The sequence below is a fragment of the Centruroides vittatus genome, unplaced genomic scaffold, assembly GCF_030686945.1.
Source record: "Centruroides vittatus isolate TY-2023 unplaced genomic scaffold, ASM3068694v2 contig_16, whole genome shotgun sequence".
NCBI lineage: Eukaryota > Metazoa > Arthropoda > Arachnida > Scorpiones > Buthidae > Centruroides > Centruroides vittatus.
Window position 1 is genome coordinate 30,960 of NW_027120979.1, and position 27,853 is coordinate 58,812.

General features: G+C 31.4%; 1 protein-coding gene and 1 long non-coding RNA gene across 5 annotated transcripts in view; one reads left to right on the top strand and one right to left on the bottom strand.

The window, feature by feature from the left end:
- The first annotated feature begins 383 nt into the window (after nucleotides 1-383).
- Nucleotides 384-787, top strand: LOC136968810 (uncharacterized). Its single transcript, XR_010879701.1, has 3 exons — nucleotides 384-454; nucleotides 516-605; nucleotides 683-787. It is a non-coding gene; the product is annotated as an uncharacterized lncRNA (long non-coding RNA).
- Nucleotides 788-7,852: 7,065 nt separating this feature from the next.
- The window catches only part of LOC136968805 (zinc finger protein 39-like), a 69,887-nt gene continuing 49,886 nt past the window's right edge, over nucleotides 7,853-27,853 (bottom strand). Inside the window, exons 1-5 of one of the 4 annotated variants that reach the window (XM_067262842.1) lie at nucleotides 26,239-26,295; nucleotides 19,191-19,273; nucleotides 16,771-16,910; nucleotides 11,632-11,698; nucleotides 7,853-9,505 (exon numbers count right to left, since the gene is read on the bottom strand). In XM_067262842.1, the coding sequence (XP_067118943.1) occupies nucleotides 8,652-9,505; nucleotides 11,632-11,698; nucleotides 16,771-16,910; nucleotides 19,191-19,263 (1,134 nt within the window). In that variant the 5' untranslated portion in view covers nucleotides 19,264-19,273; nucleotides 26,239-26,295 and the 3' untranslated portion in view covers nucleotides 7,853-8,651. Of the gene's footprint in view, nucleotides 9,506-11,631; nucleotides 11,699-16,770; nucleotides 16,911-19,190; nucleotides 19,274-25,926; nucleotides 25,946-26,238; nucleotides 26,296-27,853 lie in introns of those variants that run through there. The other 3 variants (XM_067262844.1, XM_067262840.1, XM_067262841.1) reach the window with 3 other exon arrangements.

The following is a 27,853-nucleotide window of genomic DNA, read 5'->3' on the forward strand; positions in this document are numbered from 1 at the left end:
GAGTTTGAACAATTATCTCGAGAACTGTTTTTAATTAATAGAATCGGTTCAGATTTACAGGAAAAGATAAACGATTTAATGTTGCATCACGAAGAGCTTTGGCTTTTCGTGCAACAACTCAATACCGAGTACAATTTAGTATGTGTAATTATCTATTTCGCTATTCTTTGGTGCACAAGTTATTTTTGCTACGCATTTTTATTTTTGGAATCTTATTATTACATTAAATTTTTAAGATTTTTACTCGTGGTAATATTCACGTGTATTTGCATAATAACTGGATGTCTGCTGTGCTCCCTTGCATTTACGGTAATTACATTTTATATACACGAGTGACATGTTTTTTTATTATTAATTTACTTTTATACTGTTTTCTCTGCTGCAGATGAAAAACACGTTTCAAGACGCCAGACAATTTGCGGGATGCGATATTGGACTGAAAAGAAAACTAAAGGTATGTGTTTTTATGATTATTTAATAAATAATTCTTTTTTATTTTCTATTCGTACTTTCAGATTTTGGATTTTATGAAAAGATTTGGAAAAGTCTCCCTGTCTAATACAATAGGCGGATTTTTAGTTGTAGATAAGACAATTGTTTTCAAGGTTGCTTTTGCCTTTAATATTTTCTTCGATAACTTTTTTCTAAACAGATTCGATAATGATTTTAATTTATATTTCAGATGGCAAGTACACTACATTCCATTTTCTCCGGCTTCTTAAAACTAAAAAGAATTTCAAATAAGAAACAAAACTGTGAACAGAATTTTGAATTCAACTACAAGAAGGCAACTTAAACCTTTAACATTAGCAGTTTACTTCCACCTACTGTCTTTGCCAAAAGACTCAATTTAAATAGTAATTTCTGCAATTTTTAACGAAATATGATGGTAAAGTATTGAGTGGAACTCCAAGCAAGCGCACGACTATTCAACATGATGTTTTGCAGATATGTACAACTTCGCAAAATTTATATATAATTAATGTTATAATCCAGGGCTGTCCAACTGGCGGCCCGCGGGCCGCATACGGCCCGCCAAATTATTTTTACGGCCCGCGAGTACATTTTACTATGTATAAATTTATGTTACTAAATTATTATTATTAATATTAAAATTATTTTACTATGTGAAAATTACGGCCACAATGTTCTCGTTAATATATTACGAATATTTTAAAGTTTTTCTTTTAGTATAAATAAAATATTTTTTTAATTAACATAAACTGACTTTTCATTTATTAACCTTCTTGGCCCCCGAAATGTTTGGTGAAGAAAATATGGCCCGCGGGCTATGATAAGTTGTACAGCGCTGTTATAATCCAATGAAAAACGATCGTTAAAAACAATTTAAGAGTAAAAAATTATCTTTTTATTACATAAATTGCATGACATAAAATTAAATGTTCTTCCAAATTTTCTTCCATCGCATCGAAGACTTCGTAACATTTAAAATCATTAGCAATGTTATTATACTTGTTAGCAGTGGCGTGCCGTGACATTTGATGATAGGGAAGCTGTTTCTGTAAGAAGCCGACTTTCAGGGGCAATCCATTAATTGCGCGTCAGGACCCGTTCGTATTCGTTTGTTCGATAAGCCAGTAAAAACCGTATACTTCTTTAAATGTATTTTTAATAGATTATCTGACGTACTTAATAAATAATAGTTCCATATAATTACCTCCGTTATTAGATTCAATAAATTCCCTACGCCCTCTAAATGCCAATTCTCGCTTTGAGAAACAACATATAACATCTGTTAATTTATATACAGTCAAACCTGTTTTTATGCGCTCTTTTTACGTGCGATTTTTATTTGTGCGAATTTTTTAATGCGAATTTTTAATTTATGCGGTTTTTTTTGTGCAATTTTTTTATTTGTGCGGTATAGTTGCCGACTAGTCTCGTGCGATTCGTCATGTCTCACGTTGACTTATTATAGCTAAATAAACTTATTATAGCATAAATGCACTTATTATAGTAATATTATTGCATGAATATGCGAAAAATGAAATAATTTAGTTTTTAAGTCAACAAAACACCACCTGGACAAAAATATGTAAAACAGACGATAGACCAGACGATGCAGTCAAGTGCTGACATCTGTTATCAATAAATTTATTTCGTACGGTTTTGAGTTATTTTCTATGTGAGACTTTTTTTATGCGGTCCCTGTTGACCGCATAAAAAACATATTTTTTTAATTGTGTTGCGAAAACTATTTTTTACAGCCATTCGTGAAGTTTCGTGCGATTTTTTTAATGCGTCTTTTTTAATGCGGTCCCTATCCCCCGCATAAAAACAGGTTTGACTGTATATCTATTAATCGTAATTATCTCGTTATAATTTTCAATATTTATTTTATATTGTCTACCAATGTTAAATTCTATTCTATTTTGATTTCCAAATTGCTTCAATTTTTCGAAAGAATCGTCATTCGTCATAAATTCTATCGTCAAAATGTCGAAATTTTTTGTTGACGTATTTATATTTAATTTAGGCATTGGTCTTTCTCTTTTAATAATGTTTTCTTTTTCTTTATATGGTCTTGAGCCGAAACATTTTTAAGATAAATTTTTGAATCACTAGCCACGATATAAGGGCTAAAATTAAAATTATCAGAAAAACTTGTAAAGTACTATTTTTTTAGTATCTTAGGAAACCGACTATAATTACGATCGGTAAAACTTCCGTTAACCTAACGGGTACTTTACGCGGATTCGAGATTAGTTTGCCAGGCCTGGGCTTTTAAGCGTGCACCGAAAAATTAGTAATAACAACGATAAATATCAAGTTAAATCAAAAGTTCAAATATATTTAATTAGCAACTAGAACGTACTACGTACAAATATCAATAATTCCAAACAAAATTTATTAACGAAAATCAACAAGTCAACCCGACAATAAACTTAGCTTAACTTAATAGTAATTCCCCTTTGAAATTCGACAAATCAAATACTTAGCAACTATGAACAAAATCTCTTACTAATTAAACGTCTATCCGTCACCTCACTATACGAAGAAACTATTTCCTCAATCCTTTCGATATCGTCAAATCGTCAATCGAACTCCTCTTTAATACCTTGGATCATCCAATTATCAATCTGGACTTCTATCAGAAAATACTTCGCTTTCGAATTAACCTCGCTCTCACAGTCGCCTCGATTTGGAAATCACCTCGGTTTGGAACTCACCTCTCCTTCTTCGGTTAACGTACGGGTTTTATACTGTGAGGTGACGTCACACTTGAGCTGGGTTACTCCTCTTATTTACATACTTAGTTGCTAACATTAACTTTGTTCTGGCAGCTTTAAGTTTCCGACAAAGCTTATAAACCGTTTACAAAATATTTATCATAATTTTCTGAGATGTTTAAGACGGTTTATCAAGTATTTCTCTAATAGTGATTGTGGGGACTCCCCCCCCATTTTTTTTCTGCGGACTGTTACTTCCGCCAGGCAGCGCAAGTGCGCAAGATGTTTCCTATGACGCTTATTTCTCCGTGAGTTGTTTTTTCTTCATTTTTCATTACTAACAAGAGAGTGGTGGGGAACCTTCGTCCTAAATAAACATAAACCCCAAACAAAAAGATAATAAGATGGAAATAATAATAAAATAAAAAATAAGGTTTGGACTCAGTTCCTTACAAACTTACTTGGTAAAACAAAATGTGTAATGAATATACATACCTAGTACAAAAAATTCTTCAATTGTATAAATATACTTTTAAAGAAACTTATAATTAAATATAACTTTGTGAAAGAAACGTACATAAAAATAACAAAATATTCTTTACTTTTTAAATCTTAAAAGAATCCAATTAGTGAAATACTGTAGCTCCCTACGAGTGGCTAATGAATGGAATCAGAGACATCCTGGTAGGTGTGCGGCGCGTGCAGCACGCAGGCTGCCAAATCCCGAGGGTGCCGATACCGGTCAATGTCAAATGCCTCTTTTGTCGCATCACTAGTATACCTCAAAGGATGCCACAGGGCTGTTGTAAATTTTAAACATTTCTCACCATAGGTGTAAATATGTTAAACTTAATAGTCATTTGTTTTTTAACTACTGTAATTTGTTTTAGTACCAGGTGTACACGGAAATCACTTCCCCACTGTACTGAGCTAGTAATTGGTTCAGTTAAGCTTTTGTTCAAGTAAAATTCTGGCTCTTTCAGCAGGGTTTTATTTATGACCTCATTCCCTAATCTCTTAATTATTTAACTACTTCTTAGTAGAAATAAGTCGAAACCAGTTACTTTGTACCTGAATATCCGTAGTCTTGGGAAAACAGTGGAAAGACAAATTTTTATGACAACGGATATATAAATCGTAAATTTAAGGAAAATAAATTCTAGAGCTTTTTTTGTACCATTGTACGTCTCATTCATTAAATTTGGTTGTAAATGATGCAGCCAAAGTAACAGTTAATTTTTTAACACTGTACTAGAATTGTACACGATTTTTCTGCATCCCCTTACAGATGGGACATACTAAATCGTAATATCACCGGTTTAATATTAAAATCCGTAAATAATATAAGATGGGAGAGCAGAATAAATATATCAAATAGTTTAATGAAGATTTTTTTTAACTCTTGTCAACTATGCAGAACTATCATAAAAACATGCCAGTAAACTCCTATCGGTTGGGTTAAGTTACAAATCTAGTCTAGGGTGGGCAACCTTTTTTATAACATGGACCAGAATAAATTTTACGTTTTTTCCGCGGGCCGTAGTAGTCAATTGACGCCTTCTTGTGACTTGTAATTTTTTTAGTCTGCAAATATGAAATAAATAAATAAAAAGTTAATTACTACATTTATTTCTCTTATCATTTTCGAAAATTACAAAGAATTGGAAAAATAGCTATTAATTAGTTATTTTTCCAATTTAATAATCTATTAAAGATCTCGCGGGCCGGATAGAAACTTTTCGCGAGCCGTAGCTGGCCCGCGGGCCGAGGGTTGCCCGCCGTTGATCTAGTCTGATCATGATTCACATAATCGGGCGAGGGTGGCCGAATATCTAGCAGGCGGCTAACAGCCCACAACCGCTCCGGGATATAAAATTGAATGCTTTATGCGTGTGTTGCTTCTACCAGCTAAACTGTGACGTTGGTGCTCTGTAAACCGCATTTGCCAATGCCTATATAATCTGGCTGATTGGAAACTGACCCGGTTTCGACATTTCTTCCGCCACCGAATTATTCCAATATACAATAGCAATCTTATCGTTTTTTTTCACATGTACTATGGAAATTTGTAAAAGATACATAATGCAGTTATAATAAAATGTTAATTTTAATTAATTAAAAGTACGTTAAAATATGAAAATTTATATTTTATAAAAATACAAGGGAAGGTCCATTGGAAGGAGGAAGCAACGCTTCCATCGCTTCCAATGACGGCACGCCACTGTTTGTTAGAAGGATCTTTGATCTCCTCTCTAAAACCATTGTTTTCCCTATAACTAGAGAGTTTTAAAATATGATAACAGAAGCTAAAGAAATAATGCAGATTGAAGCTAGGTACATGGGTGTACACTGTACACTATACCTGTTATTAGAGGTAGTTAGTGCTATTAAATTTTTGTGGTTAAAGGTCGAGGAGGAGAGATAATGGGGGTCGTGTACATCTCCAGTACAATCAGACTTAATGACGATTTTACTCGTTATTAGCATTTACAATTTTTTATAAAAGCCGTCCCTACCTGAAAATTATTATTATTATTTTTTTTTTTTTTACATTTTAGAAAAATTTAATATATAAAAATGTTTAATAAAATATCATAACAGATGGCAGCACACAAGAAGTTTTAAATCTTGCCGGGATAGTTAAGCAACTCGTTGGATATTTTACAAAATGTTTTAACGTCACTAGTGAATGAATACAAAGTTTCATAATCAATCATTTCTTGGCACAACAATGCAAGGGTATTGATTATAATACTGTGAAAAAATTCATTTATATTTTATTTTAAATGTCATATAGGATATATGAGCCTAAAATGAGAAAGGCATCTCTGTTCAGCAGTTAACTTCCAGATTTCACATATGCAAAATAGCACACAGGATACTATATAATCTGGATATTAGTAGATTTGGGTGAATTTCTACAAAATATATGAAAAGTTAAACGGTTCATTATGGGGAGAGAAAAATCGTTCTCATCTTATGGAAAATAAAGTCATCTGAAAGACTCCCCGCATTGAATTCCCATGAAAAGTAATAGCTCGCAGGAAAATTATGAATTCTACAATGAGTTTAAGGTAAATCGCATGTCATCTAGCCATAAATGTGTCAAAATCAAAATCAGAAAGTGATATTCTGAAACATATCCTGCTTCTAAATTAAAACCGCAAAGAGAAGCCTTTGGCGAAGACTAAATACCACATGACGTGCTCCGACATATGGTAACATGGTTATATGGAGTGATGAGAAATTCGATATGGAAGAGACCAGATTGCCGAAGAAGCTATTGGCCCAATATTAGGATAAATGAATTAATTCACTCAAGATGGCAGCAAGGTACCTAAAGTATTATGGCGTGGTATGGATTTTTGATAGGATAGTATGACAAATCTAGATTTTATCTCTGGTCTTTAATTAATACTATAGGATATCAACAATTACTAGATGTTCACCAAATGCCATTTGCAGAAGAAAACTGGAGAAAAGTTTTTCTTATGTCGACAAGATAAGGCACCCTCTCATAATGCAAAAGAAAGTTGGAAGTGGTTTTTGTCAAATAGTGTGCATGTTATCGATTGGCCGCACGTTCTTCTGACCCTATAGAAAACATGCTTGGTATGTTAGCAAGGAAAGAAATATAGCAATGGAAATCAATATACATCAGTAAAATCATTAAAGATAGACAATTGCCTTACTTTAATGATTCCACTGATGGTTGGCACGAAATCACTGATGAGGAGAGTAAAAATCTTATTAAAACAATTCCAGATAATTTACGAAGTAATGAATAAACAAAGTACACGTATGGCTTAATAATAATAAATAAAATCTGTTATTATTTAAATGTTGCAGTGACTCTATCATTTTGGGACAAGCACATTCCATAGAACAATGGTAAAATTCATTTATATTTTCTTATTATATTTTTGATAAAATTATTATATGATATCATAAGAAACCAATAGTCAATTCCCTCCTATTGTCTCATAATGTGCTTATTATTTCTTTATTAATATTATTATTTTACAGTGTCTCTAGCATTTCATATCAGACTGTGTGTATAACTCGTCAAGGCCGATGTTGTAAAGAAGCAGAAATTTTGAAGTATGATCTGTGCCGAGACATATAAAGCATTAAAGGGTTTCAATGTGGTTTATTTCATTAGAAAATTAATTTTACAAATACTTAAAACGTTTGTCACGAAAATAAAATGAAATAACATATAATCTTTTTCAAGGTTTTCTATACAGTAAAACCTGTCCAAACCGGAAAATGTACTCAGTACCATAAGAGTCCGGTTCACACAGGTTCACTGTATTTAAAAACAAATTACCGTACTTTAAATCATTATTATTATAAATTAAATGAATCATCTCTTTATCTTAAGCATTGCTAGTTTTCTTGAATATCACATAAAATCTGTATTAATTAATATAAAATTCAAATGCGTTTATTATTTACAAACACGTTTTGTATTTAAACAGTTTCAATGAATTTTCGCATGGAATATTTTATGGTGAAAAATGGCTTTGCACATGAATATTTGTATGACTGAAACAGAAAATTCTATTACACGTATCACGTTTCTTAATGCGTAATTCAATATTTACGATACTTTTTAATTGCCTACAGAAAGGCAATTAAAAAGTATCGTAAACATTTTCCCTTGATATTTTCCTCCTTTGCAGTTATCAAATGTCACAACAGAAATGCATGTAACCACTGTAAATAATTAAATGATTCTTTAATTCTTTGTGTAAGTTTGTTTACATATCTTACATTGGTAGTAGGGTAATTTTAAATGATATTTCAGTTTATGTTTCTTTTCATAATTGGTATAAAATAGCTCTTTTTGTTTGGTGAAATAAGTAAGTTGATGCTTTAAGAAATTAATTTTATGACAAAGGCTGTAAATAAGGGCTTTGTCTCACAAAACGAAGGAAACTAGTACTCAATGTGTGTAGCTTCTTGACGTTTTAAGTATATTTACATGCAAAACGTCTGTTACACAACTAAAATGGTTGTATGTCAAGAAGAATTCTCTGGTGAATGGACTGTTGTATTTATTTTTAAGTTCCCTTTTACAGATATTACACTTTTGAGTAAGAGTTTTCGAATGCGCTTTTATCACGATTGATAAGTGGCTGATTCCAGTGATCACATTCAAATAAATATGGTCCATTTTGTCAACCAAAACCACTATTTCACTCTAGGCTTTGTGGCAAAGAAACAATAGTCGAACTGTCCAGCTTAGTGTTGTAATATGATAATTCAAAAAAATGTCTTTAACAAATATTGGAAGTGTATGAAAATAAATATTTGGCTTCGTCTGTCTACTTTTACCAAATTTACTGGGAAAAAATTCAATTTTTAGTATATTTAACAATGCACTTTAAACTGATTACTGGTAAACTTTATCAGGTGATGGCTTATAAAAGTAATTCTATACTTAAAACTTGGTTTTCACATCTCACAAAAATATTTAACTTTGCCTCTGTGTGTTGCTCTATGATTACACAGAGAGCTGTTTGTTTTAAAAGGTCTGTTACAAATATCACAGGAATAGTCATATTTTCTATGTTTTTCCATGTGAATGCTTAAAAGCTGTTGCGTTTTAAAAGTTGTTTTGCATATCTCACAACAACAATCGCCTTTATCACCATGAACCACATTATGTTTTAGCCAACTGTACTTTGTTTTAAAACCCTTATTACAAATATCGCATTTGAAAGGCCGATCTTCACTGTGTGTTAACATATGAAGTCTCAAATAAGATTCCCATTTAAATTCCTTTTTACATATTTTACAAATATAAGACGAATGTGTTTTATGGTGCATCTCTAATCGGCTCAGCGACATAACGCGCTTACCACAAATGTCACATTCAAAAGGTTTCCACTGTTCGACAGGTTCTAAAAGATATTTTGAAGATGACTGCAAATCAAATTCTCTATTATTGATTTCAATTTGAATTTCATTCTTGTGTTCCTTCATGTGTCTTCGCAAAATAAATTCCCATGAAAACTTCTGATCGCATGTTGTGCAGTGAAATGGTTTTTTTCCAATATGAAAGAGCAGATGGACTCTTAGTACTTTGTAATTTATGAAAGTCTGTGTACATAAATTACATGTGAAGTCTTCTTTAGAAAGAGATGTGTACATCACCTTGAAGTATTTCTTTTTAATATTCCTTTGGATTTTTTTGAATTTTCTAATTGAAAAACTGAATCTCTTCCTGTTGATTTTGTATTTATTATGCTTTGCTCTTTTCGGATTATGACGAATATCAGGTTCTTCACTCTGTTCTTTCTCCTTAACTGAAAATTTAAAAACATAATAATGAAATTCCTAACATTTTAATAAATATATTGATTTGAATATTATAGTTTGTTTAATATTACAATATAAGTCACTGGTTCCACTGTTTATTGACATTTTTTGAAAGTTTTAAGGAAATAAAAATAACAATTTGAGGTCGACAGTGAGAGCCTGCAAGGAAGAATGCCCTTGTTTGTTTACAAGTGTTGCCAATTTACCTATTTTAATACAGAACTTTTAAATCAAGACTCAATTTCATTTGTCTGCTATTGGTCAAGAATGGAATTTCTCCAATATGTATACTTTTGTTCTTCGGTCTTCATATATATGCTACAGTAGATACAAGGAGTTTTCTCAATTATACCCAATTTACCTGTGAAAGATCAATGATTAGATTTAACCTAACAGATTTAGACCAAAAGGAAAACTCAACAAATATCACTGAAACAAATCAACACATCTCTATCTGCACTTCAGTAGACACAGTGACAACATAGAGGCAGAAAACAATCCTGTCATGTACAGTATATTGCAAAGTGATCTCGACCTCGTTATTTGAATTTTTATTACTATATACTTCTTATTAATTTTAAAATAAACAAAAGTATTATTAAGTTATAAATTTCTGCATATATCATGTCTACTTGAATGTTCTTTATTAATATGATTTATTTCACTGGTGTAGTTTCCAATTAGCAAATAGCAGATAACTTAGTCACATTTTGTTGCTTGTTGAAAATAATTACGTAATGTAAAAACACCTGTAAATAAATTTTATAATGGAATTTTATTGTAAGTATATTGGCAATGATGTCTGAGACATCATGTTATCTGTTTTTACTTATGTCACTCTCAACTCGGTTGAGATAGAGTATAGCTATATTCTAGAAAATGATGTAACACCATCTGTTGACATTTTCTGTTTACTGATTTGCTGCAAATGATTCACACAAAGAAAGAGTTCATCCAGTTCATAAATCCAATCAGCTCTTAATTAACTTCACGATTTTGAAGCTGTTTTTTCCCAGGTTATGCACGTGAAGTGTCAAAAGAATTCAATCACACACTGAAATTGATCTAGTGAATGACTAGCTTTAGATTACTGAAAAATGACCTTCAGATTTGCTGAATTACTAAATGTTTTAAATAAAACTTATTATCTAAAGTAATTCATCCTGTTATTAGCCTAATCTACAAGTGTAAGGCTAAATGGCTTCAAAAAGAGAAAAAAGTAGTTATTTATTTATTAATTAACCATTAGAAAAATTTATTTAAACAAGGAAATATTGAATAATTTACTGACATAATAGAAAAAACAGACAGTAAGAAAAAGAAATTTTATGAAAGTTATAAACTCTTAATGATAGTTGCAAAAATTGTCCTTCTGTTTATTAATTTACGGCAATGCAACACTGGGCGATCTGCCTAGGGGGATGCCTTCTGAGAGGTTTTAAGGGTAACTGACCCCTATTCAGGCATTACAGATGTAAAGAAAACCCGAAAAACTCCGAATGGCCAGTCCGTCCCAGCGAGGCACGAACCCACAACCAAACTCCGAGTGTTCAGAGAATGAAACAGCTTAGCCACTGGGGGACAAAAATTGTCCTTCAAAACAGTATGAAATATTTCTATTTGCTATTGTGCTATTGCAATTTTTTGGTGTAAATAAAATAGTCCAGTACATTAAAACTGTATTCTGTTAACTTCCCAACGTTTTACATATAGTACATAGCAATGCATATCAAATGAGTATTCTAGTTTATTAAAACAAAAAGAAGTAAATAGAAAACAATAGCAACAAATGTAGCAATGGATCATGCCTATTTTTAGAATCAACTGTAACATCGTGTTGATAATGCTGTTATCTCTTTCATTAGTCAGGTGTACTTAATGGGAAGATATTAATGAGTTGCAATTTAATAATTTTAATATTAACATATTTTTAATCAAATTTATAAAGATATATTAATATGATCTAGGGTTTTTCTTAAATTATTAAATTTTCAAATATCTAACATAAGTCACATCTCTGGCAGTTAAATTAGACCTACACACAATTATGCATCAAAGAAAGTCTGATATTTTAAACAGCGTTAAACAAATAAACATGTAATGTATTGCTTACTTTCGATCTTTCTTCCATTTCTGTTAAATCTTTTCTCAGAAGTGACAGACTTATTCTTCTCCGTAAGCTAAACAATATATAAACAATACAAAGTAATGAATTTCAAATAGTTTGTAACATTTATAAATAATTTACTTAAAACTATCAAAAAAGTAATGTTAATTCAAATAAGTATATAGATTTTTATCACTTTTGTTATTAATGTACACAAATTTAATATTTAACTAATTAATTAATAATGACTTTGCTCTGTCTAATATAATTGAAATCTAATTATCTCTCATAAATTATTAATGCCTTCCAAAATATTAACTATTTTGCCACCTACATAAAGTAAGGACACCAGTATAACACTGGAGAATCCAGGTTTCAAAAATCATCCTGGAATCTCAAACTTCAGTGATATCAATAGGATATGTGAGATCACATCCCAAATCAGCTGGCTGTTCCATTGTGAGCAACACGAAACTCAAAATGGAGCAGCCCATTGTGTCAACCAACTAAACCCAATGATCCCTTTACTCGTGTATTCACCAACACAGAGTTATTTTGAGAGTTGACATACTCAAGTTATATATCGACCCCGGGTAGTATCGAGAATTATTCATTTTCGTATTCACCAATCTACAGTTTTTTAATTCAAAGGTTGTTTACTCGTTATATGACTGGGGTTGAGAGTTGTTAATTTGTTGGTATCCAACAGATACAGTGATTGGTTCCAACAAATCACATGGTATGGTGAAAAATATGTGCAAGGAGTCAAGTGTCCGAAAGTATTTTGGCACATTCATTGAAATCAACTGAAAAATACGTCAACATTATAGAAAATAAAGAAATAAATGCTGCTGCAGTTAAAAAAAAAAAGAAGACACCCAAAAAAACATAAGCATTTATTATTAATGATAATCATGCTTATTTTTAACATGGCAGTGATCTGCAATTTAGTAGAGTATATCTGCAGACTTGTTATAGTTATAATTATCCTGTGCAAAACTAAAAAAAAATTTGGCGAATCCAGTTTACAAAGGTTTTACTGTTTATAAAAATTTCTCGTGATCTCAATCCAACTATTAATAATTCAAACTCCTATATGAGACTATATACAGTCAATGTATAGTTTCAGGAGTTTGAGTTGGATAGTAAACAAGTTGGATTAAGATTGATCGATCACTATAATTTATTCCAATTACTCTATTATTAATTGTAAATACTGTTTTACAGGTAATGAGTTTAATAATGTTTCAGGTGTTAAACTTAAAACAGACGGACAGTAATTGGGAGTTATAAAAACTTAAAAGAAAAAATTCAGCGACGAGTTGCATAACTTTCCCCAAAAAAACATTTAAAATTGTGTCTTGTGCCATCTGTCGCTTTATTTTGAAAACTTTTTTATATTATTAATTATTATAAAATGATAAAAATCTTAATTTTGAAGGTAGAGATGAGTTTTATAAAAATTTTAACCCCCAATTTTTTTGCATTTCTTCATGTTTTGAAGATCGAGTTCAAAATTTAAAAATTTTGGGGGTCATTTTTTTCACCGAACACCATACTTTCCTGCAATATATAACAGCAGGAAGGGTAAAAGAAAACATAAAAAATAAAATAGAACTGTATAAACCTGGAAGAGGAATTCCAGATACACGTCAGGTTGGACAGAGAATGTTATCTATAAGAATAATCACTAGACCATTACAAAATGAACGTGATAACAATTCCCGACAGGAAAACAGTCAAGTAATTGAAATGGTAAATGTATAAAACAAATCTGTGGTAAAATAAAAATTTTTTCTAAATAAAAATACCTGTAATAAATGAAGGAGCAGATAGTTCCTGAAGCAAGAATTAACATTCAGTTATTTATTTTGTTATGTTTTAGTATTTAACTTGTGTAACGGTTAACCACACTCATTTATAAGTACAGGTATAATACACAATAGACTCACAACAACCTTTAAGCGACCAGTAAAATATTTAATTGTAATACAAACATTTTTGACCGTATTTTTCGGTCTTCTTCGGGTTAAAAGTTTCGAGATTCGAAGAGCCGTTGTGCTTGTAAAATATTGATATATTCTTTCGTTTAGGCAATGCTTGTTACGCACGCACAAAATGAATTTTCATACGGAATGTTTGATACGTTCTAAAAAACTTTTAAATCTTCAAGCACAATGGCTCTTCAAATCTTGGAACTTTTAACCCAAAGAAAACCGAAAAATATGGTCGAAAACGTTTGTATTACAATTAAATATTTTACTTGTCACTTAAAGGTTGTTGCGAGTCTATATTAGTATTTAATAAATATAAAAATACTATGTTTTCACAAAGATAAAATGCTTTTCTACCATTTCAATTTTCTGAACTGTCGCTGGTGCGAAATGACAGAGAAGAGAAATGGAAGCAAATTATTTTATCTTCGTGAAAACAGTATTTTTATATTTATTAAATGTGAATACCATCGTCCATGTTTTTCACTATTTTTTATTTATACGTTTTAGTACATTTCAGAGGCAATTAGGAATTTGTAAATGCTATTTGTTTAATATATAAACAGAATTAATAATATATAGTATAATTGAACTTTAGCAGTAACTATGAGTTATGATTAAAACAAAAAAGCAATTTTCATATTTTTAAACTATAGCAAATACTGTAAAATGAATTACCAAAAATTGATTTTGTCTATTATGTTTCCAGGTGTGTGGTGGGTCTCAAAAACAACAGAAGTACAGTACAATCTTCAGAAACTAAATCTGTGTTACTTAAGGAACAAGAGAAAAAATTAAGTAGCAGCAACAGGAAAAAAAGAAATTTGTGTGATACAAAGGAAACAAAAATTAGAAAGATTATTTTTAAAGAACAATATGACAAAACGAAGATCATATACTAAAAATTCAAACGATGAAAGAGGACTATAACATTAAAATGCAAATATACGAACAGTAATTCAATGTGTAAAACTTTTCAACTAAATGAAAATTTAATTATAAAGTGATTTGTTTTATTTTATTTAGTATGTAGGTGGGGTTTGGACAAGTAACATTCCTAAACCGTTAAGATTTACGACGGGTTGCGGGGGAGATGAAAAGAATGAGGGAGCGAGAACGAGTAAGGAGAGAAGTGAGACCAAGACGACAGTCGGTGACGAAGCGAAAGGGAGAAAGGACGAAAGACGTTACGAAGAAGATTATCGTTCTATCGAGATGGTTGCAAGACGATAGAAGACTGTTGTCAATTCTGGTTCTAACTATTTCTATCTCAATCACTATTCCTACATGTATATATATTAAACTAATACTTTTTGTCTTAAATTTAGTATAGAAAATCTAAACTATTTTCAATTTTCTTCAAATATGCTTTATGCCCGTATATATCCATTATCACTATTAAAAATAATTTATTTCCTTCTTCAACACAAGAGTTTCCTGAGTAACAAAGATTTCTTTTATTTTAAGAAAATATGTATTTATTCGAACAACAAAATTTGATTTCAAAACTTTTAATATTGTTATACAATATTTTACTTATAACATATATTGATTTAGCTAACTCTTTAGCAAAATTTGTGACCATCAAAAGGACCTTTCGGTTTAATAATAATCTGTTTGTGATTATGCAAACCATTCGGAAGTTACATGCTAAAAGAAATTCTGCTTCAAACAGCACACAGATGATGACTATTTGTAAGTATGGCGCCATTATGAAAACTTCCTGGCAATTAGAATGATACTAATTTGTTATTTGAAGATGTTTAAACATTAATAAAAAAATATCCTTTTCTATTTTGAATGATTCAGCAGTTTCTCCTCCTGGTGAGTGAATTGACATATGAGTACAGTCAATGGCTCCGTGAACACATGGAAAACCACTCAAATAAAAAAACAATCTTGAGTTATCTGAAAACACAAATATATACTTGATAGATGTATTATTTTTATATTGTATTTACAGTTTATATTTTGAATAAAGATTTAATTAAATGAATAAAAGACTATATATTATTTTAAGTAATGATTCTAATACAAAAATATGTAAAGTAACAAAATAAAACTTATGTAATTACTAAACAATAACGTTTTTCATTATAAAATTGAAAGATAAAAGATTTGCATTACTTACTTGTTTTCTTTCAGATTCTCTTTTTGACAATTAAATGTAATCTGCAGAGAGTTGAACAATATAAAACTCACTTTATTAATTGCTCTACAAGCGGATGATTGGTTTAAATTACCTAAATCGCTTATGAATAACTCAAAAGTTCCCGTGGCATAAAAACGTAGAGCAAACAACAGTGTTCTATCGGCTACATCACGTAATTTCTCATTGTTGTGGAGCAGAACTACTTACAGAGCAGAAAACACACAAGTTTCAATACAAGTGTTATGTTTTCTATGAAGCTTTATTAATCTGTACTCTGAGGTAGGCATTACCTTTCATTTTGATCAAATATATAAATAAGCAAATAAACAGAAAAAAGGAATGTGCATATACAAGATATTTCAGGAGAAATGGTAAATAACCATAGTTCAGAAGGTGAACACATAAGAATAGTATGTGGAAAAATCTATGCAATCATAGGGTGATTTATTAATAACAACATTGATACAGCATTATGAATGTTGAATTCTTGTATGTAAAGGAGCAGCAATGGTTGCGATTACAATCTATTGCATCTGATTACAATTCATGACAAGTTGGAGTGATGATTAAGGGAGGTTCTTGAAGTAACTATCCTCGGCATCAATAGACCTTTCAATACATCTTAGTAAAGTGGTAGTAAACTATGTTTGCTGTTTTGAAAGGTGTCCCTGCCCTGATAACTGCAGCAGTATTTGTTTTAAAACAATAAGTTAATCAAAAGACTCTATCTTCTTTCAATACACCTCATCCTTCACAAAGTCCCACACACAGCTTGACATGTTCTGCAGAACAAGATCTGTAGAAAGAATCTATACATCTATTGACATTTGTCTATTTTTTAGAAACCATTCATCTCTCAACACATTTATTTTTGTCAAGATACATCACACATATATATAATTTTACATAATTGTTAGATTCAGCTACTTTTTGAATAACTCACACAATGTAATAAGAAAGTTTTACTTATAGAATATTTCAAAATTTGTATTATTTTACCTTCAAGTGTCCATATTCATCTGGGAGGTCAACTACTTCTTTGCAATCTTCAGACTTTACTTTAATATTCAATCTTTTCAAAACAACTCGACATTCTGATTTAATACCATAATTCTTCTTTATTTCTTCTTTCCTGCAATCTAGAAATAATCAAGATAATTTAATAAAATTACTTTTATTTTTAATAATTTAACAGAATGTTTTTATTATATAATTCATTTGTAGCTACAAACCAAAACAGAACCATATTCCACTGTATAATTATGATTTATAGCCTAATGGAAAGCTAAGACAGTTAACACATCAGTCTATAACCCTGAACATTAAATCCAGATGGTCGAAAAACCCTCAAAAATTTTTTGGACATTTGTCAGGCCGCATCTCTCACCATCTATTTTTTCCATTGTGGCATTGACCACATCCAAAATGAACTTGAAATAAATATTCTCTTGGTGCATAGAGAACAGAATGAGTCCAGAAAAATTCATAATCAATGATACTAGATCTAGCATCTTAACTTTAAAAAAACATCAGATGAGAATCTTTGATAGGAAACAGAGAATAAAATTGAAATATCTTACTCTTGTTAATATTAAAGAGCAATTATCATAAAAATCAAAATACATAAATAGTGATAAACAATACAAACAATTTATATCATCAATACACAGTTACAAAAGCATAAATGTTGATTAAGTTAAAGATTTGACAAAATTATTCAACGTGTAAACTGAGCCACGTAACTAGACGGAAAGTAAGATTCATATTCATTTTTATTATTCTCAATTAATTAAGCATTCCTAGAATTTATGAACCATCAATATATGTTCTTTGTCTCACATATATATATATATAGAGTCAGTGTCAGAGTTGTGGAGTTGGAGACAAATTTATTGCGATCGACTGCCTGAGCTGCGCAGATCGATCGACCTGGCATCAACGTCAATGGCCTAGACTGTACTTCTATACATATACTTCTAACCTCCTAGTAGAAATGTTAGCCTCCTATCTTGCGTTACAAAATTCTTCTTAATGCAAGATATTATTTTATGATGGTTCCCCTATTTCACAATCAGTGTTTGTCAGAATAAAAACTGAATTTTCATATTGTGAATGAAACTTGTCAGTTTCCATTAAAATGCAATTCAAAGTTTACTTGACACAATAAAGAAATGATGACGAATTAACAAATTATTACTTAACTCCAACTCTAAACACGTTCATTTCTCAACCTTTCAAAACAAGAGAAAAACAGATTATTAATTAAGCAAAAATCAAGGCCTTAAAACATTGATATGCAATCTGAACAGCCGTAGATGAATGATACACAATTTTCTGATAATTGCAAAAATATACCAATAAAGACAATAAAACAAATGCAAATAGATCCCTACCACTTATTAAAAGTATGTTCAATTCTATCAAATTTTATTTTATAAAGGAGTTGATTAATATGGGATTCTCAATGTTCTGAGTACTGATAAACTGAGTTGACAGCCTTAACTATACAAGATAAAATACAGGTACTCCTCACTTTACGACCTATCCGCTTAATGACCACTCGAGTTTCGACCTGCAATTCGGGGAATCCCCTTTCTCAGCTTGTGTGTCGATCAGTGGCGAATGGTGACATATGCACTAAGCGTACTATAATAGTCTTTTTACGAATAAATTTGAAGTTTGTTGCATAATTTGTATAATTTTACAACAATCCTATATTCCCAGCGCAAGCTCCTTGCTTATCAACCAATTCTCTTAACAACGTACTCGTCGGAACGGAACTCGGTCGTAAAGTGAGAAGTACTTGTAATGCTGACAATGTAAAAGTATGTTTACCATCAATATATATTACATATAAAATTTTTTTATCAAATGTTACCAACTTTATATAAATATGGATTTATCCATACAGGTATACCTCGAGTTATGTCGCTCTCGAGTTATGTTGTTCCCGATTATACGTTGTTTGTCAAAAAGTATATGGAAAAATAAAAATTAAGTTTAAATCAGTTTATTCGACTTTAAATCCGTCCGCCACAAACATTGAAGTCGTAATATCACTAGAAAAGCGTTAAAAGCACATAAAATCATATTAAAATATGTATATTTACAGTAAATGTTAATATAATCATCATAAATCCTAGAGAACGAAACATGAAAACATCTGTGTTCCTGTGTTGTCGTCTTATTTAGCGGTCTTTAAGTGCTCATTATTGGCGTTTAGTTACGACGTAAGTCGAAATTATGACTTACGTCGTAACTACACAAGTAAATTTGACTTACGTTGTTTTTCGACTTACGTCGCCTCACCTGGAACCAATTACCGACGTAAGACGAGGTATACCTGTATTTATGTTTTACCTATTCTCCTAACCACTAGAAATGTATTTTTCTAGTATTAAAAATATTAATCGTCTTACCTACTGAATTATCATCGCCAAAATTATTTCTAATACTGGAACTTTGTGTTATCTGTTGAAATTCACTCTCCATACTTATTTAACTGAAACGATAGAAAAATTACATTTTATTATTACAGAAGTGAAATTTTATACAAAAGTGTATTAAAAATATTTCATGTATAAATAAAATGTCATTAAATCAGTAAAAATAATATTTTAGTTTTGTTATCTTCGTATATTATATTATTGAAATGCATTCAATAATAGACATTAGCAATCGTAATCACTAATCACGTCCTCTATCCACTTCACATCAGAAAAATAAGAGTTGTGTCTTAGGAGTCCTGTATTGTGGTTCCTTTGAAAGAAGTGACAATAATACACGATAGCACATATCGTAAGAATATCAGATCAGAGAATTCATAAAGAAAATGGTTCTGAATACGGATTTCGAAGAAATATTTTTACAGAAGCGCCGAACGAAGCCGCGTCTAATGGAAAGTGATTTAATAATGCAGATGTGATTGTGAAAAATTAATTTTTCATCAAATATGATACCAAGGTTGCAATGAGACTGAACATAATTTATTTTAGTGGAGTCAATATATATTGAAGGGTGGTACGGATTGTGAATTAAGGAAAAGCACATAATAACAGTTTTATGAATATTGATTTTTAGATTAAAACTGGCAAATGTGGAGCATAAAGAGTTGATATTAGCTTGCAGGAAGGAGGGATCATTGGATAAAATTTTCATGTCATCTGTATAGGTAATTATTTTAGAGTATGGATTGATTAATAATTTATTTATTCTTCTCTGCACTCAAAGCTAGAACTACTTAAAATAAGTAAGACAAAAACCTTTCACACTTTGTTTCGAGCAGTTTAATCACTCGGTACAAATGTTTTTGGCTGTTTTGAATGGCCTTCTTCGGGTACAATAAGGTCGGTTGGAACGTCGATTAGCAGATATTTAATGACATCACTGTTTATAAAGGTTTCTTCTTACTAGTGACGTCATTGCTAAGAAAGTTTAAACGATATCAACATTGCTAATTATCTTTTGAGTTTAGCCAAGATATGCAAATGACTATTAATGTTAAGATAATCGTTAAAAGTGAAAAATAAAAAATGAGATAAATTTAAAAAATGCTCAAAAGATTGCAACGAGCTCGACGAGGGTGGATTGTCCTATTTAATTTAAGGGGTTATCGAAGAGTGATTGGCATGCGGTGGAGAGTGATATCGATATCGTTTAAACTTTCTTAGCAATGACGTCACTAGTAAGAAGAAACCTTTATAAACAGCGACGTCATTTAAATATCTGCTAACCAATGTTCCAACCAAACTTATTGTACCTGAAGAAGGCCATTCAAAATGGCCAAAAACGTTTGTACTTAGTGATTAAACTGCTAGAAACAAAGTGTGAAAGGTTTTTGTCTTACTTAATTTATATATGTTAGCAGAGAAAATTATTTAAATTATTTATACAGTGTGATTCAAAAATTCATGTGTTTTCTGCCTCACACAAAAGTTTGTACTTTTATGAGAGACAGAAAACATAAGAACAAACCATATTCACATAGGAATGTATGATCAGAAATGCCATTCTAATGTGCTAGAACAGTATTTTCCAACCTTTTTCTAATTGTAGACAGATAAAATTATGGATAATTTTACATAAACTGGTAATTATATGTGACTTTGAATTATTCTTATTTATGCTTATATAGAGTTACTTTACATAAGATAACTCCAGAATGCTATTTAAATATCACCCATAATAAACTGTGCTAGTGTCAATATAATCAAACATTTTTCCACAGACCAGTGATTGAAAAACACTATGCTAAATGAATATGTTACTATGCTATGTGAATATAGTTTGTTTTTACATTCTCTATCTTTTCTGAAAATTTGAACTGTAAGTTTTGAATCACCATCTATACCTCTCACTTAATCAACTCTCTCAGGTATGAAATGTTTTTCAGTGGTCTTGGCTGAAACCTATGGAAGAAAATCTCTAAAATCTCTCATTTAAACGACTCTCTCAGTTCTAAACACTTACAAATGTTTTAGACTAATGTATTTTTCCCTCACTTTTCCATCATAATTGTCAATCACAAGAACGGAATTGAATCACTTTGCCATAGTTCAAACAGGAAAATAAGAAAGCAGAGAGAATTATCTGAACATAACAAGGATACTGACGAGGATAATAAGAACATAAGAGGATACTCAACATAACATATGTTTTTAGAAAGAGAATGGCTGCTGGCTATATGTTTAGATAAAACTAGTAGTAATGTCATAACCCTTTAGTGAACATTGTCATGTATGTCCAGACTACTGTTGCCAGGTATATATTGATTTTGATATGAATTTTGTGTCATGCCTCAATTATCTACATGCATATTTTTCAAATTTTGACAAATTAAACTTCCCTGACATTTAACTTAATATTTAACTATGTCAAAGTAACCTTCATATAGCCAACGAAATTTCCAAAATCCACATACTTCCAGTTTCTACACTATGGAGATTTTAACAAAAGAAATACAGTACTGTACTTCCACTCTGCAGGCCCACTTTTGCAGCAAAACTTGGTTATGAACATTAATTTCTGGGTGACCAACGTTGCCAGATTTAACTTTGTATTTTGAATTTAAAAGAAATAATGCTTTTAAAGGAAACCCTTCTAACCTTTTTTACCCGGTGTGGTTCTATTTTTAGAATTGCTTCGTAGATATCAACTTTGAAGGAGCTAATATACTTACATCAGTATACCGAAAGCCTAGCACGTTCCACACATATATTCCTAGAAAATTCATATGATCCTTTTCAATACAAAATAGCTGCCTTCCGAGCATTAGTGAGAAGGGCTCATATGCACTCATCTACAAAAAAAGCGCTCGAAACGGAGCTCAATCATATCCAAAATATTGCTATAAGCCATGGATACAGCAAAACGCTCATTGAAAAGTTGTCTAGAAGACATGAGAACTCCCAAAAGGAAAATAAGCAAACAGCACAACCATTGAATATCACACAGGAGGAAAATGAAAGGATACCTATCACATACAATCCAGTGCTGAAATCCATTTACAAAACCGTGGCCAACCGTCAAGGAATTAACATCGTGTACAGAAGATGTCAGACTCTCTTCAGAATATTAAGCAACAGTAAAGACCCACCAAACCCCGACAGGCTTCCGGGAGTATATATGATACCACTAGAAGATCACAGGTGCGATAGACAATTAACATACATTGGTTCCACGAAACGTGCGTTAAAAGTGAGATTAAAGGAGCACGAGTCAGACATACACCACGGTAGATACACCACGGCCCTGGCGACGTACGCGTCGGAAGAGGAGATAACGGCGGACCTGCATGCGGCAAAAATCATTATACCCAGCTATAACCCACAGCAATTGAAATGGCTAGAAGCCATAGAGATATTTAAGGCTGGATTACGTAACACCTGCGTTAATCATAAGGACGAAATGATCCTATCGAGCGCATGGCAGGTTGTCCTAGAAAACAGCGTTTAAAGGAGAGGAGCATCGAGCATGCGCAGTACAAATATCCAGCTGCCGCACGTGATAATATTCCGGAAAGAAATTTAAATTGAATATTTTCGAATGTTAACGGCCTATTCGACGAAGCCTGAAGAAGAGCCCAGGAGGGGCTGTGAAAACGTTTGCTAATAGAACGAAGCGATTCTAAAAACTTCCACTCTGCAGGCCCACTTTTGCAGCAAAACTTGGTTATGAACATTAATTTCTGGGTGACCAACGTTGCCAGATTTAACTTTGTATTTTGAATTTAAAAGAAATAATGCTTTTAACTGTGGTAATCAATAATGAGAAAGTTACATTTATATTTTTGATATTTTTCATTCAAGTTGGACGATCTCTCTTTTGTACAACCCTCTCATTTATATGACTTTTATCATTAGTCCCTTTAGAGACGTATAACTGAGAGGTCACTGTATATATAAATAATTCAGCCATTAGTGCAATAATTTTGTAAAAGTGTACTCAAAATTGATAAAAAACTTGTAACAGCTTTATAAAAATATCTTTGCTTTGTTAGTGCTGCATAAAATAAATCTTTATAACTGACAAATAAATGTGTAATAGTTTACTCTGACAATGGACATTTCCTTTCCAGATAAATTATTCTATGCCTATAATGGTGGTTGGTTTCTTTCATAGTTATATCTTCTTTTATTATTAATATCTAAAGAAATTCAGGATGCAATATTTTGCATAGAGTTTATCAATTTATCCAAAGAGGCCATGAATTCTGCATAATGCATACAATTGTAAAGTGTTAATTGATTGTCTTCATAACTAGACCTATTCCAATGGAATAATCCTCTGGATTTAATCCTTTACTACATTTATAGTACTCCATCTTATTCTTTGTTTCTAATTGCTGTTTATAAGAAAACAGAGATTATAACAAATCAAGTATTAGGGTCATTGGATGACAGATCTAACTTATTAAAAGATCACAATTTAAATATGCAAGCTTATTAATAATTATTGTTATTAAATAATTAGTATTATAAGAAAAATCTGTATTTAATTGACTTGTACAGCACGGATTCATATAACACGGAACTTTTCTACCGTGTTATAGAGGGGTCTACTGTATAGTGTGTTCCTCTGACAGAATCATCAGAGACATTAAATAATATTATCTTTCAATTCTTTCTTCTGAGTATTTAATACTAACCTTATTCATAAATGTAGTGACTGTCTACATTTTCTTGCTGTGACCTCAATTGTGTTGCACTCCACTACTACTAACAGGTTTAAGAGAACTCGCTGAAGTCCCTAAATTATTTGGTTTAATGTTCATAATGAGTGCTATCCTAATGTTAGCCTGAGTAGTGGTAATACGTTTAGTGAAATATATAAGGATTGCATGAGAGCCAAAAGACAATTGTTTCTGACAGTTTCCTGTATTATCTTTGTGTTGGTCATGTTAGTCTTCAGTATTTGCAAATATGTAGAACTAGGAGAAGGAAGAAATGTAGGAATATTTTTTTATAGTGTCCATTACTGCTGTTATCTTATCATCAATAATGTTACCTTATAATAACTAACAAGCAATCTTTCATTTGTGAGACACTCCATCATTAATAAACGCAGTCTGGCAGACCTGAAAGATTGTTAACAGCATCTCTTGTTTTAGTATGGTTATCCTTGTAGATAATCAAACTACCAATCTCTGGGCAATTAATGATATCTACAAATTTCCCCATTTTTTTGTGTGGACTTTGAACTAATATAAAAAATACTCAAAAATAGAAAGAAGACACTGATAAATTATCAAAAAAGAACCAGAAGGAACAACTCATAAGCTGAAGGATGTTGAATATGTCAAAACAATGAACCAAAACTTACAGATACTTAAATAAAACCTAATTAATTGCTACAAAAAAAAAACACAACAGGCAGAGAACAGAAAGGATAACCCCTACCAAAGCCTACTGTCAATATGCCAAAAATCATCTAAACATGGTCTAAAGTTCAAGTTTATGAAAGGGTGTCTACTGTTTTTTAATTAATTTGGGAGTAATTACACCAAATGTGACAAGTAGTGATAGTTCCAGGTCAATTCTGGATGAGAAAGGCACATTATGCCAGTTTAAAAATTTCTAAAATAGTATAAATACATTTTGTTGAATCTATTTATTAAATGACTTCTATGTCATTTAATAAATAGGATATACTATATGTGTATATAGTGTATAAGATAATGGCACCAATGTTTAATGCAGTTTTGGACTTTGATATTTTAATTATGTTATGTAGTAGCACAAAAAGCAAAATTTATATATAAAAATAGTTTGTTCCATATTTGCCATGAGAAAAAATTTAATCAAAAGCTGTTCACCCAGTACTCGACCAGCACAATCATTTATGGTGGTCGACAACCAAGTTTTCCTTTATCGAAAACCTTACAAATGTGGCAATTGTGGATAAGCAAGCTCAATAATAAGCATTTTCTAGAAAACATGCATCCAAAATGTGGACTCCATGTTATCTTCTAAAGACTCAACAATGCCTCACTATGTGATCAACTACAACAGGGATGGCGAACCTATGGCACGCATGCCCAAAGTGGCACATATAGAGAAATCATCTGTCACGTAACGTATCATACGATTTTGATTGATCATCTGTCTTTTTCAATCATCTTTTTTACAATAAGTTTTTTGTACATTTATTCTAATTCGTTTAATTTCTTTAAATATTGTTATTCGAAGTCTAAAACTTTGGCACAAATAAACATCCTTAAAGCTAAGTGTACTTACTATATGGCACGCGGGCTGAGAAAGGTTTTCCGCCACCCTGAACTACAAGAATGCTAATCTTTCCCATTACCACGAGTGAGGCAACCTGTTATTCTTATGCATCATTGAAAAAGGGTTCATCTTATGCTGTGATGGCTTGTATAAACCAGCTCTGATGGACTAATTACGCATGGATCTCAGCTTACACGGTTTACTGTAAGCAGTCAACAATAGTCACACCTGCCTTACTATATACATATATATTAGGGGGATATTAATATTCATCTAATTAACTCTAAGTAATTAAGAAAATAGAAGATACCCTTTCTTTAACTCTAACCAAAACAACTAAACTGGGAAAAGCCTAATTAATTAAACGCTACTTTAACGTAACTGACACCAAAAATCTAACCGAGAGCACAGAAAATAATGAAATTAGTACCAAATTAATCCCGAGCAAAACAAAAACGCAAAAAATAGATGATGAAAAAGCACTCGAAGGCCGCAGACAATCGCCTCTTCAACCACGTGTCGGGGACCTGCACGTGATTTTTCGCAGACACGTGGTTCAAGAACCAAGCTGTCAAGTTAGCACCAACTTTACTCAGGCAAACATGGACGTTCGAAGAAAATTTTCCAAGAGGGCAAAGCTTGGAGAAAAAATGATTACATCGATAAATTTTTACTTAATTACTTACCAATATAAAAAATATATGATTAGATCAAAAATAAATTAGAAATAACAAAAACGTACTCGAATTTCAGGAAAATTGAAGCAGTACACAAAAAGATTGCCGCCATATTGAAAAACTTAGCGCGCCCTCTATGAATCTCATCCTGAAATAATTTTATTAAATTTTTCATCTTTTCTTTACATTAAAATCTTCTTTATTTAAAACTGCAAAAATAATTTTCATAAAATAAATAAATTTAAAAATGACAATCGGTTCGACTTAAGATATTATTGCCTTTTATCTTAATAAAATTTTAATTATTGAAAGCTTGAATCATAAGCTTCCAGCAGTAACAGTTAGCGTTGTTCATCAATTGCAGCCATTCCGGAGCAGCAATTTATAGCAATTTATGTTTATGTTGTCTGAAAAACAACGTATGGAATCTCCTTTAGAATTGAGGAGGTCCGCGCAACAGTGGTCTAAGCCATTGTTCTTCTTTTATAGAGAAACAGATTATTGAAGTTTTACATTTATGATTTTTCTTGGAATTTAAAAAACAATTTCTAACTGGTTTTACTACAAGTGATTTTTTTTAAATTAAACAGAATTTTTACGTAATTAGCAATCGCAATACTATAATTGAGAGAAGCGTAAGCGTAGCTCTTCAAAACTCAAAAAGTGTTTCGTGTGTAATTGAAATTTAGAGAAACCGCCCGACCATTAAACATGGTATTTTGCAAATATGTACAACTCGATAAAGCCAATGTCGTGACGAAGCCAGAATTTTGAAATTTGATCTATGAGCCGAGATATTCGAGGTCAAAATATCGTCACGTGAAGTCAACGGACCGCTGCCAGTTTTAGGTTGGTCGCGCGCTAAATGTCAATGCAGGTTATGATTACTATCTGTTTACATTAATCTCTACGAAAAATTTGTATTTTGGTCTTTAATATACACGATGTCGTGACGAAATCAATGTTACAAAATACGCATGAGTGTCCTGAGACCGTACATGTGCGATTTCACCGGTTGCTGGCGGCATATATTCGTGTTGTAAACGTTTTTGTGGGTTATGACGTTGGCATTTAATTTGTTTAAACAAATCTCACAACAAAAATTCTATGGTCAAAGATGGCTTCGCATGTGAATATTTAAAGCAAGATTCGTGCAAAATTTTTTTTTCACAAGCATCACATTTCTTAACGCTTGTATCGGTAATTAACTTTATGTGTCTTTTTAAACAACTCATTAACCGATTATGATCAAATTTATATTAATTATTCTTTGCTTCTAAATAATAAAGCTATCCATAATTTTTCTTTTAATTTTTTCAGTTCTATTTTATAATAGTAAAATTTTCGGCATCCTATCAAAATCTACGACTATATTTTGAATTTTTGCATATTGTTTCCTGTCTAATGATGTAAAACACTGGTGATTTCGAAATGCGTCTTGTTTTTGCTAATGTTTCGTGTATACATAACAAGTAAAACTATTAAAATCTTGTCAAATTTGACCCGCCCGGAGTTATTTGCAAATTTCCGCGAATTGAAGCCCCCGAAAAGAAAAGAAAAAAAAAAAACATATATGTATATATAATTCATCTGTGGGTGTATAATAGAAATTCCTGTTTGAACGTTCCAAAACATAAGATAACATTAAAATAAATGAATTCATTTGGCATCTGTAAATTT